This window comes from Xiphophorus couchianus, chromosome 22, assembly GCF_001444195.1.
Source record: "Xiphophorus couchianus chromosome 22, X_couchianus-1.0, whole genome shotgun sequence".
Taxonomy (NCBI): Eukaryota; Metazoa; Chordata; class Actinopteri; order Cyprinodontiformes; family Poeciliidae; genus Xiphophorus; species Xiphophorus couchianus.
This window is the reverse complement of record NC_040249.1, coordinates 24,850,644-24,869,158: the sequence shown is the minus strand read 5'-3', so window position 1 is coordinate 24,869,158 and position 18,515 is coordinate 24,850,644. Positions and strand designations below refer to the sequence as shown.

At 41.5% G+C, this 18,515-nt stretch overlaps 1 protein-coding gene across 1 annotated transcript; it reads left to right on the top strand.

Moving 5' to 3' along the window:
• Nucleotides 1-9,764: 9,764 nt before the first annotated feature.
• On the top strand, nt 9,765-18,360 carry cyp26c1 (cytochrome P450, family 26, subfamily C, polypeptide 1). The gene is made up of 7 exons (XM_028007059.1): nt 9,765-9,935; nt 10,450-10,759; nt 12,323-12,547; nt 13,422-13,697; nt 13,767-13,925; nt 14,265-14,651; nt 16,923-18,360. The coding sequence occupies exons 2-7, from the start codon at nt 10,553-10,555 to the stop codon at nt 17,265-17,267; spliced, it is 1,599 nt and encodes a 532-aa protein (XP_027862860.1). The 5' UTR covers nt 9,765-9,935; nt 10,450-10,552; the 3' UTR covers nt 17,268-18,360.
• Nucleotides 18,361-18,515: the final 155 nt, after the last annotated feature.

Here is an 18,515-nt window from a genome sequence, read left to right as displayed (position 1 = left end):
AAATTTATTAGCAAAACATTTTGTGCATATGTGGAAGTAAAATTGACCTGTTTGTTAAAATCAAATCTTTCTACTGAATAAAATTGACGTAAATTTTGTCAAGTGGAAATTACAAAAATCTTCCTTGTGTAAAAATGTTCCCAGCTTTTTTTAAGTAAATGGTTCTTAATTTTTTTTCAGTTCCTTTTAACTGTAGAGGTGAATCTATAAACTGATTTATACATCATGAAAAATGTAAATAGAGGAAAAAAAACATGAATCATTGGACTGTGATTCCTGCCTGCAGGATGATGTTTCTGCAAAAGCAAGCTGCAGGTATGCAGGATGACGCATCGACGACTGCAGGGGCTCAGCCAGGTGTGTGTGTGTGTGTGTGTGTGTGTGTGTGTGTGTGTGTGTGTGTGTGTGTGTGTGTGTGTGTGTGTGTGTGTCAGGGGCAGCAGGTAAAGGTGAAGCCGGCTGAGCAGAGGTGTTCTGTTACATTCAAACACACCTTTCAGGTGTTTCTGCACTAGACCAAAATCTCAGCTTCAGATCAGCTTCTGGTTGGTGAAGCTGCACTGTAAAAACACAAAATCTTACCAAGTATTTTAGTTTTTAGTGTAAATATTTTATTACTCTTGAAATAAATCAAAGCTGACTTACAAGTAACTTATGACCAAGATAGGAGCTTGTTTTAAGTTAAATAATCTTTAATATTGATTTAAAAAGCATTAGTTCCACTGGCTGATTATTATAACAGAGTCTTGCAGTAAATCAAATCTGTCTTCTGTTACTTTATCACGGCTCAGGATGTAAAAAGTGATGAGTCATTATGACGACTCCACAAATCAAAGTGGAGAAAAGGAATCTGATTTTTATGGTGCTGGGTGGAAAACTCCAGAGTTTCAGTTCATTTCTGCTCATTTATGAATATTTTTATGTGCACTGATCGTGATTCTAATCTGAAACCTGCAAAATCTACAAACTGGACGGACAGATTAGAGAAAACATCTGCAGATCTTCATTTGAGTGGCTTAAAAGATTCACCGATGTTACCAGCTTGTCCTTTTAACAAACTGGAATAAAAAATAAAAATAAAATTAATGTTTTAATATTTTGTTCACTAAAGAAATGCTGATATTGACTTTCAGGCAATAAAATGTTTATTTTGTTTTTGTTTTTTGCATTTTTAATGTATTTTGCTATTAGTTACATGAAAAATCTGCAGAATGTGAAATTTATTTTTATCTGCTGCTTTTTATAACCAGTTACTGAAACAATCATTAGCTGCAGCCCTAAAATTAACTGTAATATTTTCAGTTTAGATGTTTAGACCAGATCATTTTGGTCTGGATGAGTGTGTGATGTTGGTGTGTGTGTCCAGGCTGGGGGTGGATGACTCTCAGCTGGTTTCCTACTGCATGATGAATGGATGAATGGATGAATGGATGAGGGAGGAGGGAGGAGGACCCACTGCAGAGCCGCTCACTTCATTAACCCCATTAACAAGCCGAGTTATTTACAGTAAGACAATCTGAGCAGCAGAGGAGGAAATGGGAGGATTCAGCAGACACAATGGAAAACTCATCTACAGAAGCTAACGCTAATGCTAAGGTTCTGTTCATGTTCTGATAGAAGCAACATTTCTGCACAAACTTACATCCTGAGTTGTTTCTCTCATGTCTTCATTCTCAGCGAGTTTAAATCTGGAAATTAAAAACTGATTTGTTAAAGATCGAAGGAACCTGGTGGGATGAAGTTCTGTGAAACCAGTCAAAGGGTTTCAGACCAGAAACTGGATCAGAACCGGGCCGAGCTCACGTTGTTCCGGGACGTTGCTGGTTTCATCCAGAGAGTAAAAGTCTGACACACATGTGGAGTTTTCTACATGCTACTGGGACTTTAACTGGAGCAGAGAAAACCAGCAACAGTCATAAATCTTTTCAGAAAATAATGATGAATATGTAAAAAAACACCAGCCTGGTAAGTACGGTGGAGGATCAGTGATGCTGGGGGCCTGTCTGTCAGGAATATAAAACTTTTTTATACAACTGGGTTGTTTTTGTGCAACATAACGACCCAAAACATCAAGAAATGAAATCAGAAACGGTTCAACAAAAAAACAAAATGCTTTCAGGCTCAGTTGAAAATTTTAAAATTTGAGAATTTTTAAACATGAAAAGTCAATGTTTTTTTTTCTAGAAAGTTTTTGAGATCAGTCCTAAAATGTTTTGGGTTTATTGGTGAAATCTACTCGTCCTGTAGCTTTGGTCTCTTTGGGTCGGTACCTTTGCTGCCATGGCGTTCCCACCCTAACCTGACTGCAGAGGTAAACTCTCGCCGTGTGGTTGAGTTAAGATGTCACCTTGGCTCCTGACCTCCGGCTGCACGGATCCTGTGGCCGACCAGAACCGCCGTAGCCTCAGGACGCTCCTGGGCCACCGGGACAGGTGGTCTGACTGCAGGGCTGGACGGACTCTTCCCTCACATAAAAGACACTTCCTCCCTCCTTTGTTGAGTCCGTCATCAGAGCGAACAAAGACGCGCTCTCAGGTAATAGAGCGGTCATTTCCCTCTGCCAGGTATGTCAGCCCTCGGGCCACAGCTGGGTTCTGGTGACACCGCCGGCGCTTGGTGGCGGCTGGACGTCGTCACAAAGGAAGACAAAGAGGACAAACCACACAGGAAGTGGTTCTGTCACACATCTGACCTGCAGCGTTTATGGTTATTGGACTACAAGGACTTTTTAGGTTGTTCTGGTTCTGACCCGGTCGGTGTGAGTGCAGCGTCGGACCGGCTGCCTCCCAGAGAACAGGCTTCACTTTTAAAGGCTTGAGTGGAGCAGAACAGTAGCGCCTTTCCCAGCCGGGGTCGCGACCCCCTCGCCTCGGCCCGAACCCGATACCCTGCCCTGCCGGCTCGGCGGGGCGCTCCGCCTGAAAGATAAGGAAGTGGACCACCGGTAGTCTTGGAGTTTCCCCTCTCCCCCGGTGAAGCCCTGGGGGTCAAACCCTGAACGCCTCCGCCAGCCTTCACACCCACAGATCTGTGTTGCTGCGATTCCACCACAAACTGCATCAACATCCTGCTACTGTCGAAACAAATCTATTTCACAATCAGTGTTTCTGTTAAAGGATCAAGTAAAATGTATTTTTCTAAGGTTTACATCATGTTCTAATTTTGTTCCCTCATCAAAAACAGTGTTTGTGTTGCTTTGATTCTTTCATGCATATTTGGGAAATCCTTTAATCGCCATGGCAACCATTCAGCTGCAAAACGCCTGGGTGGACCTAGCCCCGCCTCCAAGGCGCAGCTCCTCCTCTGAGCTGTTTCCAAGGTTCTGGGAATCCACCTGACAGAGCAGCCCCCCCACTCAGCTCCTTCAGACTAGCTAATAGCAATTAGCAAACAGCTGGTGGAGCTGCTGAGCTTCTTCTGACGTTAAAGGGTTAATAGAGGACGACTTCCTGAAGACGGCGTTTTAGAAAGAGCAGGAGGTTTTAAAAAGATAGAAGCTCCAATTTCAAGAAATAGAATTTCTATTAAGTCATATTTGATATATATATAGCATTTTTATAACAACATAGTTACAACATTTTATAACTTTAAAAAAGAAACACATCTAAATTCACATGAAAATAAATTTGTTCAAATGATAAGTTATTAACATGCTGCACCATCTTCCGTCTTCTTTGTGCCAAAAGCTTAAAGCTAAAGTTTAATCAATAATACTTTTGTAACAAATTTATGTCAGATCATGATTTCTTGGTTAATGTAAAGTTATCATAACAAAGACATTTTGAATAATGTCAACTTTGTGTTAAAAGTGTCATGATTTATGACAGCGGTTATAAATATTCAGGAAGACGTCCTCATGTCCATGAGTCCAGGTGTTATGACATGTTTATGACGATCTTATTCACAACCCGTCAAATTAAGTGTTACCAAATATTTCAGTTCACTTTAAAAAAAGACAAAACTAACTTAGAAGTAACTTTTCAGCAAGAAACAGCAGCTTGTTTTAAGTCAAACTTCCTTAACATTGATCCATTGGCAGATTATTTCACTTAGAGGAAAACTGAAATAATCTGACAATTCAAATGGTAATTTTTCATCAGTATTAAGGAAGAATTGACTTAAACTTCTGTTTCTTGCTGAAAAGTTACTTGTAAGTTCGTCTTATTTTCAAGTGATCGAAGTATCAGCAGAAACTAGACAAACTCTATAGGACTTTGTGTTTGTTATGGTGTAACTTTTATTGTTAATATTGTGTCTATTTTTATGTTAATTTATGTAAGGTGACCTTGAATGCCAAGAAAGGCTCCTATAAATAAGATGTATTATTATTATGAATAAAATCGAATGTTTGTGTCTCCACCTCGTCATCGCCTGTCTCCTCCTCCGCCCTCATCCGTCTTCCTTCGCCTCCAGCGACGGGTGAAACTTTCCCTCCTGCTGCTTGTTGCCGTGTCGGTTTCCAGGAAGGAAGGTGTGAAATATCCGCTGCACAGAGACGGCCGCGCTCCTGACTGGCAACAGGAAGTCCAAAAGGAAACGTCTTTAGTGAAGGTTCTGCTGACAGACGGCAGCCTGTGAAGGTTCAGTCCAGTTCAGAAGAGCCAGGAGAACTTTCTGAAGAGAATAAAGAGCTAACATGAAGCTAATGACAGCAACGACTTTATGATTCCTCAATCTGGAAAAACAGGTAAACACAAATACACTGAGAAAAATCAACTGAACCTACAGCTGATGGGAGAATCATCAACTCTGTCAGTCATTCCATCCATTAGGGTCAAAGGTTAACACTGAGCCAGGAGAACTTTCTGCTGTTTAACGCAGACACTCAATCTGTCACCACGACAACGAGTTCATCGTTTCAGTTCAAGACGTCAATTAATGCTGCAAGAATCAGAGCTGAACGATTGAAAGGAGACAACGTCCAAAGAAAATTTTCAGAACAAGTGTAGAACGGCGTGTGTGTGTGTGTGTGTGTGTGTGTGTGTGTGTGTGTCAGGTAGCATGAGGTGAAGCTGCAGCAGTGTAGCAGCTGTCAGACTCTCTTGGCATCAAACCTGAGGACACAGCTCTGACCCCAAGAGGAATTCACTTTGTCTAATTACACAAATTCACAGTCTAACACACACACACACACGCACACACACACACACACCTGAGATCAGCACACACTCCGGTTCGTTCCTGCACGTCCTCTCAGACGCAGATCAAAGCGAGGCCTTCAGACTGTCAGAGCAGCGCCGCCTCAGGCTGACAGCAGCTCATCCTGTGTTTACATTACAGCACTTTCTACTCTGCAAACACACACACCAACACACACTTCAGCAGCTGATCTGCAGCCTGATAAGATGGCTGCCGTCCTCACACACCTGAAGCGTGTGTTTCATCAGTGTGAGGTGGATCTGGTTGGGTTCTGTGGGTTTTTGTCTCAGATGTTTGGTTTAGCATCTGATGGAAATGGGTCGGAGGATTCCTCGGCGTGCCGCTGCACGCCTCCATCTGTCTGCGTCGCTCCTCATATCAATAACACACACATCTCCACATGGACCCTCTGCGAGGCCACGCCCCCTTTACAACCAGAGGAGCCTCCAGCTCTAATTCTTCATGCTCAGGTTTTATCAGATTTTTCTTTGTTCTGTTGTGAAGGAGTCGCTGATTTAGCTGCATGTCATAAAACATTTTACAGCTTCGCCTTCCAACACAATCCTGCTCAGTTCTCATCTCCTTCAGTTCTCCATGTGGGATTTCTCCCATTGAGCTCAATTTCTCTGGTTGAATTTCAACCGACCCAATCAGTGATCAGAAGGAGGAGTTTAGAACAAAGACCATTTTAGAAATAAATATGATCAGGTTGCATTTAATATCAATATGTTTTAGAAATCAGAAAACATAATGCTTAAGTCCCTCCTTCCTACATCAGCAACACTTAGATTAGTCAAACCTGGGCTGAATTATTCCACACAGAATCCAGATATTTAAAATCACTGCATATAAAAGTTTGATGCCTTAAATCAAAGATTTCACTGATTTGTTTGATGCCAAATTTTAAGTTACATTTTTATTGGTATGTTTGGAAAAAGAACAGAATTGGGTATTTTATGTCAGTAATGCTTTGATGCCGTGATCCTCCACTTATATTCACTCCTTTATCACTCAAGTAAATAAAAATATGTTAAACTTCAAAAGATTGTAGAGACGCATCCTGCACTAAATTCACCTTCTATGCAGATGATCTTCTTCTTTGTTTTTATCCCAGAAGTTTGATGAAAGTTTTCAGAGGAAATCTGATCCTCTGAGATCAGGTTGGTCAAAACATCAAGACGGGTTTAAACCCAGGCCCGCTCTTTTATTTTGAAGGAATCTGAAGGGATTTATTTGGGTTTGAGTCCATCTCCCTGGTGACGGAGGCTGAAACCGGAGCTCCGATCGGCCCGAGGCGCCGCAGGACGGACGTCTCTGTTACATAAGCTTTTAAAAGCTCTGGATCCGGATTAGCTGAAGTGTTTGAGCAGAACCCCCCATGGAGCGGTGCGGTGTGGATGGGAAAGAAAAGCTTCTGAGCAGATCTCTTCTCCTGGTTGATCCCCTAATCTGAGCCCTTTGGATCCCAGCTGATCACAGATCGAAGCTCTGATGCTTCCAGGGTTGATCCTGGAAATGTGTCAGATATGAAGAACAAACATCTGCATCTTTTCTTATCATAAAAAGGATAAGAAACGATAAAATAAAAGTAGCATTTAGCTTCGGATCGTTGACTTCCTGTTAGAAGCAGAACTGGTGTTGGATCTTGTTCCTCTCCACTGTCGCCCTGTGCTTGTTGAGGAGCAGCGACCAGCTGCTTTCTCCTTCTGAACTCAGAAGCTTTTTTTCTGGTTTGGTTCCACTTATAATCAAACTCAACTGAACCCGGAGGTTCGTTTTTTCGGGTCAGTCTGACTGCAGGAGTTCCAGCTTCGGTTCAGAACCAGACTAACGATGGATCCTGGAAACAATCTGCAGAAATGAGCTTCTTCTGACCTTAGAGGTAAAACTGATGAACTCTGTGGATCGACTGACCTTCTGGAAAAAACCTCGCGATCCAAGTGGAGATCAGAACCTGGATCTCCTGATGAGATTCCCTGGGATGGAAAATCCATCTGGGAAAACAGAAAGAAAAACTTTCAACGAAACGTTTTGGGTTCAAAGAATGAAAATGTTTCAGAAAGTCTGAGCAGGAAGTGATGCTTCTACTGACGCCCTGCTTCAACATTCATGTAATAAAAAATAACCCACTGATGGATGGATGGATGGATGGATGGATGGATGGATGAGTCACAAGTTAATAAAATGCTGGCAGCATTTTGGCTCCTTATGAAATGAGTTGATATGTTTGGATCGATCAGAACATCATCAGAGTCTGAATCACCTGATAGCATAAAGTCTGAGATGATTCCTTAAAAAACTCTCCCTGCTGCTGCTGATGATGATGATGATGAAGGCTGAGCACTGAGGAAGAGGAGGAGGAGGAAGAGCAGGGGGAGGGGCAGCATGAGGCCGAGGAAGGTTTTTCTCTAAACGTCACAATAAACGAGATGGATTTTATTTTCGTTTTGTGAATAATTTCCAAACGGAGCAGCTGAAGGTTTGATGAAAGAGCAAAACTTTAATAATGACAATTAAAAAGAAAACAATAATCTCAACATTTTTATTCATGGTGGAAATGAAAACCGTCATTAAAACGATTCTGCAGCCAAACAAACGCGTTTATTTTAATGACTTTCTCAGAAATTAATATTTATTTTCCAGGACAGAAGAGAAAATGAGGAAAACGGATCATTTCAAAAATGTTTCTCAGCATAAACAAATAAAAAATAAAAGGTGAAAATAGAAAGAAAACAGATAAAAATTATTTAACCAGTTTAAATGTTATATGTTGATTAAATGAAATACAAAAGAATTAAACGAATCTTTTGCTCATTTTGATTTAATTAATAAATTAGACAAAATATAAAAAAATAAACATTATGTTGTTCATGTGAATATATATAAAATAAATCAATATGTGATAAAAACACCATCTTTGAAATCTTTAAATCTCAAACCGTTTCAGTTCCGGTCTGATGCTCAAAAATCCTAATAATTAAAATAAATTATTACATATAAGAAATATGGAGCCAACTCCAGAGATATTCATGTTAAAAACTGATGTGAAACTTTTGGATGAAACCTGAGATGTTTGAGTGGCGGGGAAAAAAAAAGTTTATTACCGAGTTCAAGCAGGACGGAGGGAAAAAACGGCTTATTGTTAATAATAAAAACTAAAATATATGTAATAATAATAAATATATATGTATAGTTTGTCATGTTGCGCTGCACGCAGGAATTTAATCATTTAAACTAAAAGGAAACGAATGAAAATATGAATGAAGTCTCACATTTACTGTAAAAATATTTTAATAACCAATTTTAAAAAATCAGTTTGAATCGGAGCTGAGCAGCAGCAGCGGCGGCGGCTCTGGTTTCATTGGCTGCAGAGGAACTTAACATCAGAGCCTTATTATTATTATAATGAACATTATTATTATTATTATAATGAACATTATTATTATTATAATGAACATTATTATTATTATTATAATGAACATTATTATTATTATTATAATGAACATTATTATTATTATAATGAACATTATTATTATTATTATAATGAACATTATTATTATTATTATAATGAACATTATTATTATTATAATGAACATTATTATTATTATTATAATGAACATTATTATTATTATTATAATGAACATTATTATTATTATAATGAACATTATTATTATTATTATTATTATAATGAACATTATTATTATTATTATAATGAACATTATTATTATTATTATAATGAACATTATTATTATTATTATTATAATGAACATTATTATTATTATAATGAACATTATTATTATTATTATAATGAACATTATTATTATTATTATAATGAACATTATTATTATTATTATAATGAACATTATTATTATTATAATGAACATTATTATTATTATTATAATGAACATTATTATTATTATTATTATTATAATGAACATTATTATTATTATTATAATGAACATTATTATTATTATAATGAACATTATTATTATTATAATGAACATTATTATTATTATTATAATGAACATTATTATTATTATAATGAACATTATTATTATTATTATTATTATAATGAACATTATTATTATTATTATAATGAACATTATTATTATTATAATGAACATTATTATTATTATTATAATGAACATTATTATTATTATAATGAACATTATTATTATTATTATTATTATAATGAACATTATTATTATTATAATGAACATTATTATTATTATTATAATGAACATTATTATTATTATTTGAATTATTATCACAATGTGGAGATCGACAGTTTAATGTAGAAAACATTAAACTGTTTATTCCAGATGAGCCGAGATGATTTTTCTGGATTAAAATGTTCGATCCTATAAAATTATAAAATAAATGAATTTATATTCAAAAAGTAAGAAATTATTTTAAGGTTCAGCACACTTTGCGCAGTGTGCTATCTAGCACTGCGCAGTCCGCAGCGTTGCGCCAAACTGAAGCCGCAGCGCAAACTGAGAGCTGATCTGCGCTGATTGGTTACCTGAGCCTCTCGCGCGCACACGCACGCTGCGGATCTGCTCCTGTTTTCCCTCCTCTCTCTCTCTCTCTCTGAATGAACAGCCTGTTTAACATTCCTAGCAACGTCAGCAGCTGAAGGTGGACCGCTGCGCTGCGCCGCGACGCTGCGCCTATAAAGCCGCTGCAGCGCCGCGGCTGCAGGAACCTCCAGGCTGGAGCCGCAGCAGGAGAACCAGAGGATCTGACGAGGATCTGAGGAGGATCTGGGTCTGCGGAGGAAACGCGTGTTGGAGGTAAGCTCTTTGGATCAGAACCCGACCCAAGCCAGAACTCTTTAGGACTTAATAGGAACTTGTCTGAGGTGGCTCCCAGCCAGCAGCAGTTGCAGCTTTTAAAGCGGATTTATTGGCGCTGCTCCATAAACCCGGGCCGGTCCGCCCGGGCCCGGGGGCGGGGGCGGGGGCGGCCGAACCCCCAAACTGTACCTATAAAGGCGCGCAGCGTTACGGACAAGCCGGCGCAGGCAGAGCCGTAAAAGTGTTTGGAATAGCTGACAGGTCCTGATGGAGGGTCGGTCCATCACAGGTGGGTGTTTTTATCAGAAAGATTCCTCTGTAATGGACCTGCAGCAGAACCAAACTGAGGATTTAATGACATTTTCTCGGAATAATTTCCTCTAGTTTCCTCTGAGCTGGAAACTTTCAGCAACATGTGCAGCTTGATTTCAGCCAAAGTTTAAATCAACTTTTTCTTTCGTTTTTTATTTTTCCCTCATTAAATTTCTGATCTGATTCTGTTTCCTTCCAGCTCCAGTCTGACTGCGGACACAAAGCCGCTCCGAACCGCCGCCGGACTCCGTCTCTCCGCGCTGCCGCAGGTGGATGCTGGGAAGTGGACCCGCTCGGAGGAGATGTTCCCCCTGGCCCAGTTCGGGGCCCTGTCGGCCCTGGCCACCGCGCTCACCTCGGTGCTGTCGGCGCTGCTGCTGCTGGTTCTGACCCGGCAGCTGTGGAGCCTCCGCTGGAGCCTGACCCAGGACCCGGACAGCAGCCTGCCGCTGCCGCGGGGCTCCATGGGCTGGCCGCTGGTCGGAGAGACCTTCCACTGGCTCTTCCAGGTCAGAACTCCTTCACTAAGCACAGAACCGGGCGTCGAACCTCAGTCTTTATTTAAACATCATTCGAGCCGCTGGAAGCTGCTTGTCCAGGTTTTCTCTGCAACATGTGCGGACTTGACTTCAGTCTCTGGGCAGCAAGAACTGGAAGTTTTCGGTTCGGTTCGGTTCTTCTCTCTCTCCATCTCTCCATCCCTCCTTCCGTTCTGCGCAGAAAATGAAACCGATCCAGTCTCACTTTACGCGTCACTCTCATATTTCCAGTTTTTTCTCCCTTCATTAAATTTCTCCTGAATTTCCAGCTGCACCAAAGCGAAGCTCTGACAAGTTTCACTTGTTTTTCTGTCGCTTCGGTTCTTTTCTCACTTTAATGCCGATGAACTGAAAGATCCGGAGTCTGAGGAGAATCCAAGATTTTATTTAATGCATTAATCCAGCAGTAGAAACAAAGATAATTGTCAAAAATTGAATGCATCCATCAATATCAGTTTTTTAATTCATGCGTTAAAGCTTGATGTGAAAATCTGGGAACATTTAGTTTCCATGGAGATTCGTTTATTCTTGGCCTTCAAACTAACAAAAAATACTTCAAAAAGTCTGAAAATAAAAATTACAATCCAAGACTTTCCAACCACTCCGAGGAATAATTAAAGATCTGGACCTGAGATCGAAGAGGCTGGAAGGAAAAAAACAGAGACATTTTGGGGTCACCAGGTCTCCATGGCAACCAGCTGGTTAGAAAACATGTCAGGAAAATTTATTTTCCCTCCTACTGTCTCAAATGTAACATGTGGAGCTGATTAAACAGAACAGGGTCTCTGGTCAGACGGGTTATTTTAGGGTTTGTAGTAAGTGATGCAGACATGTCTGAACACGGCGGAGGATCTGTGAGGCTGTGGGCCTTCAGAGGTGCAACAAAACCTCTGAAACCAGAACGTTTTCATTCAAGATCAGCAGAAAACCTGTAAGCTGAGCTGAAGAGTCCAGAGCTTCAGGATAAGAGGAGCAGAGAGGAAGATCTGGCAAGGAGAGGAAGAGAGAGAGGAGCTTAAACACTGAGGGAGCAAATGGCAAAAACACAAAGTACTGAGAAATACTGAGAAATACCTGGTCCAGATTCTAGAGCAAATATCCCAGTAACTTTTCAGCAAGAAATAAAAGTTTGTTTTACGCCAATAATTTATTATTGTTGATTAAAAACGTTCTAGTTCCACTGACAGATTATTTTACTTAGAACATTTAAAAAACACAAAACTAAGATATTTACACAAAACACTCAGTAAGGATTATTTTTCTGCAGCTGGAGGGGAGCAGGCAGAAGCAACCAAAGAAGTAAAAATCAGCTGGGATGGGGAGCCAAAGGTCAGCTGAGGGAAGAGAGAAAAACAAAAAGAAGGGAAGAGGAAAGGAAACCTGAACAGTTTCCTCTAACAAACCCAAAACACAAACGATGGCAGTAACTCAACAAAATGGAAAATAACGGAAGCTAAAAGTCCAAACACAAACCAGATCAATTCTTTTTTAGTTTTCTGAGGTATTTTTCCTTTGTCCTGTTTCCCACTGCAGGGCTCCAACTTCCACATCTCTCGGCGGGAACGCCATGGCAACGTGTTTAAGACCCACCTGCTGGGGAAGCCCCTCATCCGGGTGACAGGCGCCGAAAACATCCGCAAGATCCTGCTGGGGGAGCACAACCTGGTGTGCACCCAGTGGCCCCAGAGCACGCGCATCATCCTGGGGCCAAACACACTCGTCAACTCTGTGGGAGACATCCACCGGAGGAAGAGGAAGGTGAGGCATCGGCGCGGGGCCGGACCTACGGGCAGCCTGGGGGGCAACTTTATGTCCTTATTATCATACTTATGATAAATAAGCTAATTTTTTGTATTTTGCCTTTTAATTAAATATTATTAACCAAAAAATAATTCCAAAGACAGCGAGTTCAGTGAGTCAGTCGGACAGACGGGTAGATATGCAAAAAACTATTGTACTCCAGTAAAAATAGAAATACTTTCACATATTTTTACTGAAAGGAAAAAGTAGCCTAAGTTGAAGAGAAAAGTAAGTATTAGAAATAGAAGATTTAGAAATAATGTCAAACTGAGAAAAGCAGAAATCTGGTATTTTCAAGCCTAAAATCTGGAGCTGGATAATAAATCAATAATATATACCACAGTAAGTACATGAAACAATATGAACAGATAATACGTCTGATAGAATATTAAAATATTTCACTGAACCGCACTGCATTGTGGGGGATGTAGGCAGAAGAAAGACTAAACCTCTCGTCAGCTAAGCTAAGTTGGTGACATCAACTGACTCACTCACTCTTCGGTTACCTAGCAACAACCTGCTGGGGAACAAGCAGCTCCAAGTTCCCCCAACTTTGGTTACCTAGCAACAGCCTACTTATTAACGTACGCTGCAGCAGTTTAAGGTTTCGACATTTTGACTCAGAACTGCTTAAAAACAGAAAAACGACGTGAAGTAAAAACTTTGGATAAAACAGGAAACGTCATGTTTGAGATATTTAAACAAAAATCTAATCGATGATTATCAATATTGACTGATTATATTGTGATGTGTTTTTTAGCCATATTGCTCATACACACATTACAAACATTACAAAATATCCAGCTGAACTTTGACCCCTCTCGGTGTTTAGATCCTGGCCAAGGTGTTCAGCCGGGGGGCGCTGGAGTCCTACCTGCCGCGTCTGCAGGACGTCATCAAGGCGGAGATCGCCAAGTGGGTCTCTGAGCCGGGGTCCATCGACGTGTACGGCGCGGCCAAGTCGCTGACGTTCCGCATCGCCGTGCGGGTTCTGCTGGGCCTGCAGATGGAGGAGGAGCGGATCGTCTACCTGGCCAAGACCTTCGAGCAGCTCATGAACAACCTGTTCTCGCTCCCCATCGACACGCCGTTCAGCGGCTTGCGCAAGGTACCGAACCTCGGTCGCACCCCGACGTTCCTGGGAACCGGGCGGGTTCTGATGGACTTCTCTCTGCAGGGCATCAAGGCCAGAGAAATCCTTCACGCCAACATGGCGAAAATCATCGAGGAGAAGATGGAGCGGCAGCAGCTGGATGACGACTACCAGGACGCCTTCGACCTCATGCTGTCTGGTGCCAAGGAGCAAGGCCAGGAGCTCAGCATCCAGGAGCTCAAGGTACCAGGAAGATCAGGCTGGACTGCGGCGCTAGAGGAGACATGGAGTTTAACCAGGTTTAAGGCTGAGCTTCATCTGGAGGGTTCAGAGGGAAGGGAACCTGGTTAACTAACTCACCAATTAGGAAGTAAAGCTGAGGAAAAATGGAGGAAACTCACGCCTGTTGCCGTGGTGATGTACTGATTGTGGCAGGATCTGCAGGATAATTGGATCAGCTTGGTTGTGGTTTAGTAGTAGGAGATGACAGACGACTGATCTGATCTGTGTGGACGCAGCCTCAGAAACTGAGATTCCTCAGTCATGATGATTTAAACTCCAAATTCAATCCTTTTCTTCCAGGAAACAGCCGTGGAGCTGATCTTCGCTGCCCACTCCACCACAGCCAGCGCCTCCACCTCCCTGGTTCTGCAGCTGCTGCGCCACCCGGCCGTGGTGGACAAGGCCAGAGAGGAGCTGGAGGCCGAGGGTCTGGGATTTCAGCCGGAGCGGAGCTGCGACCCGGCCGGCGGCGAGGTGGAGAACGAGCCGGAGACCACAGAGACGGAGACGACCCGCCTGCTGAGCGGTCGGCCGGACGGCGGCTCTCCTCGGCCTCATGTCCCGTACCTGAGTCTGGAGAAGCTCAGCCAGCTCCGCTACATCGACTGTGTGGTGAAGGAGGTGCTCCGCTTCCTGCCGCCGGTCTCCGGGGGATACCGGACCGCCCTGCAGACCTTCGAACTAGACGTAAGTCAGTTCAGTGGAAGGATCTCCAGATTCTTCTTTCTGGATCCATTTAGAACCAACAGTTAGCAACCCTCCATAAGAAAAACACTCAGTTTAACGTTCATTAAGCTTCAAAGCAGACAAAGTCCAAAGAAACGGTTTGAAGATTTGATGAAAGACCTTCAGGAAGTCAGGAGAGCTGCTGACTGAGATCATTAAAACCATATCAGGAAGGATCAGGAGGAAAACGTAAAGACATGAGGAAGGTTGGCATCCTGGCAAAAACTGACCTGAATCTTCCTTTTCCTCTGACTCAAAGATCAAGAATCTGTCTTTGCAGAACCGGATCCGTTTACTGCAGGACTGATCTCAGATGTGATTTCTAGATAACTGTTACTCGTTTTTAAACCTTCTGCACCGATGCAAAGCTTCGTTTCACCCACAGCCACAGAGACACGAAGCTCTGATTCCTCTCTGACTGCAGTCGTTTCCACTTAAAGAGACGAAAATGAAGAAAAGACTAAATGATTCCCCATTTTAAAAGTTGTTTTAATTTATGAGTTAAATTATTTTTTTAAACTCCATTGTTTTCCAATGCAAACATTTAGTGTAGCTAAAGCTTTGAGATCCAAATTTTCTTCTTAGTTGTACAATTAGATAAAAAAAAAAGAAATTAACTCCTCTTATAAATCTGCCACTTTATTTTGGTTGCATTACAATTTTATTCAGATGTGAAGAATAAATCTGCCTCAGTCTAATTTTTCCAACCAATCAATCAATTTTCCTTTTTTTCTCTTAAAGCGAGCTCTCATAGAAATCCTAGTTCTAGACTGAATCTTGCCTTTTGTTGCTCCACCTGCTGAGTTTTTCATGCAGGATTAGAGATTAGATTAGATTAGAGTCCTCCTCAGTCCTTACATCCCCCCTCCTTGACCTCAACATGCCCCCAATTTTCTGCCCCATCATTTCTGCACCTTTTCCTGCAGTAATAAAGCCGAGAGGCTGAGAAGCAGCTGAGCTGCTGAAATCTCAGAGATTTGGCTGAGAAATCTCCGATCTGAAGATTAGAGAGGATAATAAAGGTTCATTCTGTTGTTCAGTGTCGGATAATTAAAGTAACCAAACGAAACTAAACCTTCAATGGAAGCAGCAAAGCATATTATTATTATTATTTTAATGCAGCTTTGTGTGACAGACTGAGAATAATCCACTTCTTATCACATTTCACATAAAAAATCCTTGTTTTCTACTTTTAAGTTAAATTCTCGTTATGTTATTAGCTTTGAATTTGTCTCCAAACTGGAAAAGGTGGTTGAATTTTCAACATAAAGAACTTCAGACCCAGTTAGATTTACCTCTGGGTCACCAGAAGGTTCTGACTGGTTTACAGTTTCTCACTGGTTCTCTCACTGGTTCTCTCACTGGTTCTCTCACTGGTTCTCTCACTGGCTGCGTTTCCATTACAAACATGTGAAAACTCTCATGGTTCTGCTAATGTCATAAAAACACAGTTTCACAAACACGGTGCTTCCATTAAATACGAAACAATTAAAATATTATGTGAATAAGTTTGTTTACATGGTAAGTCATTAACAACATGCTACATCATAAACTACTTCCTGTCTTCTTCATGGTTTCTGCCAGTGGTAACAGCTGGTTGTTGATCATGTGACTCGTGACTAAAAAAAGTGTTTCCATCTCTTTTTTAGGAAATAAAATAATTTTGCTATGACCAAAAATATTACGTCATCCTAACGGCAAAACTTTTAATCAAAAACAAGAGTTTTTTTAAGTTGGCGTGTTTATATTAATGTGTAACATTTCATGAACCTTTCGAAAGTAGAGATGTGTGGTTCCAGGTTAGAGCAACAAAAAGCTAAATTCTCCCTGCAGTCCCTGAACAGGTTGATGTAATCCTGATTTAATAGATCATGAATTGGTGAAAAGCCTCTATAATGGTTAATAAATGCAGCAAATCAAACTACAAACCAACAAACAATCATTAAATAATTTCTTTCCCTTCATCAATAATGAGATCAAGTCTGGTTTAAAAACCATATTTCACCCTCAGACCTGCACAAGTCCATAAAGATCAGCCCTGATTTTCCTCTGCAGATTTAAATGGTTCTGTTAACCAATGATGGTCCTCAGAGATCCAGAAAAACAAGAACTGATTAAATGAAGAAGTTCATCTTTCACATCTCAGTTTGTTCCAAAAGGTCCAAAACTCCCAGAACACAGACTGAACACGTTTAGTCTCCGTTGTAACGGCTGGTTCTGTTTCTACCACAGGGTTACCAGATCCCTAAAGGCTGGAGTGTGATGTACAGCATCCGGGACACCCATGAGACGGCGGCGGTCTTCCAGAGTCCGGAGCAGTTCGATCCGGAGCGGTTCAGCCCAGAGCGGGACGAGTGGCGCTCGTCTCGGTTCAGCTACGTTCCGTTCGGCGGCGGCGTGCGCAGCTGCGTCGGGAAGGAGCTGGCGCACATCATCCTGAAGTCTCTGGCCGTGGAGCTGATCGGGACGTGCAAATGGACCCTTGCTTCAGAGGAGTTCCCCAAAATGCAAACGGTACCGATCGTGCACCCGGTGAACGGGTTGCACGTACGATTCTCCTACAGCAACCCGCTGTAGACGCAACAGAACTGAGACTTTACACTACAAACTGAGCAAAGGATCAGAACCTCACCAGCCAGGCCATCCTGCAGCACTTCAGCATCATGATCATCTCTAAATGCATCTTAATTTATTTATGTCGCCTTTATCCGGCAGACGTCGCTTCGTTGGACTGAAAGCACATAAGCTAAGGTTTCTGTTCAGAGCTGTGCAGAAACGAACAGATCTCTCCGTCTTGTTCCCTTTCTACTGTCTGTAAATGAGATTTAAGTTATTTCATATCAAAAAAAGCCATCAGAGCAGAAGTTCTGCTTCTCTAACTTCTACATCACTGTGAACCAGGTTCATCTGAACCTTCAGAGTATTTAACCTCAGACTTTAGCTCGGTTCTGGTTTTGGGTGAGTTTTCTTCTTCTGCTTCATCTGGTTCGATGTGCAGGTGTTGGATCTGGAGGATCAGATCTGAACAGGAGTCAGTTCTCATCAGAGCCTGAAAGGTTCAGAAAAACTGCAGAGTTTTTAGAGACATTCTCCGGATTCAGGAGGCGCTTCAGCTCTGGAAGCTGCTGCTGGAGTCAGAAACGAAACTTCAGAAAACGTGTACATTCAAAATGTCCTCTTCTTTTTTATATGGATGTTTCATAGATCTGTTTCTGTGTGTGCTTTAAATGAAGTAGTGTTCTGAATAAGCTGTATTTAAACGCAGATGGGCCTCATCTGCTGTAGAGACACTAACCTGTAATGTAAGCCTGTTTTCTCCTTTAGGATCTTTGTACTTAGTCTGTTGGTTCTGATGTTGTTATCGTTGGAGGACCGTTAGCATGCTAGCGGCGCTGTGAAATGTTAGCTACAGATAGGTTTATGGAAGAAGATAGCACTTTCTCCACTTTAAGGAGTCTGTATATACTGTTGTCCTGGTTGTTCACTGAGACTATCAGATTTAAATTAGAAGATACCAAACAAAGTTCTGGGAGTTTTTATTTATCTTGAGAATACACCAGGCAGGGTCGGGTCGGGTCGGGCTGGGTCAGGTCCGGTTTACTAGAGCGTCTATCATGTTAAGTATAGATGCAACTCTTGTACATCAAACCTAAATCAGACAAATGTCTTGCTGCCAGGCCTCTGCAGAGATGAATTTGATTGACTTGGCGTCTCCTTTAAAGATGCATTCGGAACAAAACCGTTTAGTCCGTTTTGATCCAGTCCGTTTGCCTAGAATGTCCGGTTCGTTTGAGGAGATGTGGAAGCGTAATCGACCAAAAAAAT

Excerpts from the sequence above, each read along its gene's own strand:
- cyp26c1 (XM_028007059.1), top strand. The coding sequence starts at position 10,553 with ATGTTCCCCCTGGCCCAGTTCGGGGCCCTGTCGGCCCTGGCCACCGCG. Across the intron at positions 10,760-12,322 it reads CCTTCCACTGGCTCTTCCAG|GGCTCCAACTTCCACATCTC; the intron begins GTCAGAACTCCT and ends TTCCCACTGCAG. Across the intron at positions 13,926-14,264 it reads TCAGCATCCAGGAGCTCAAG|GAAACAGCCGTGGAGCTGAT; the intron begins GTACCAGGAAGA and ends CTTTTCTTCCAG.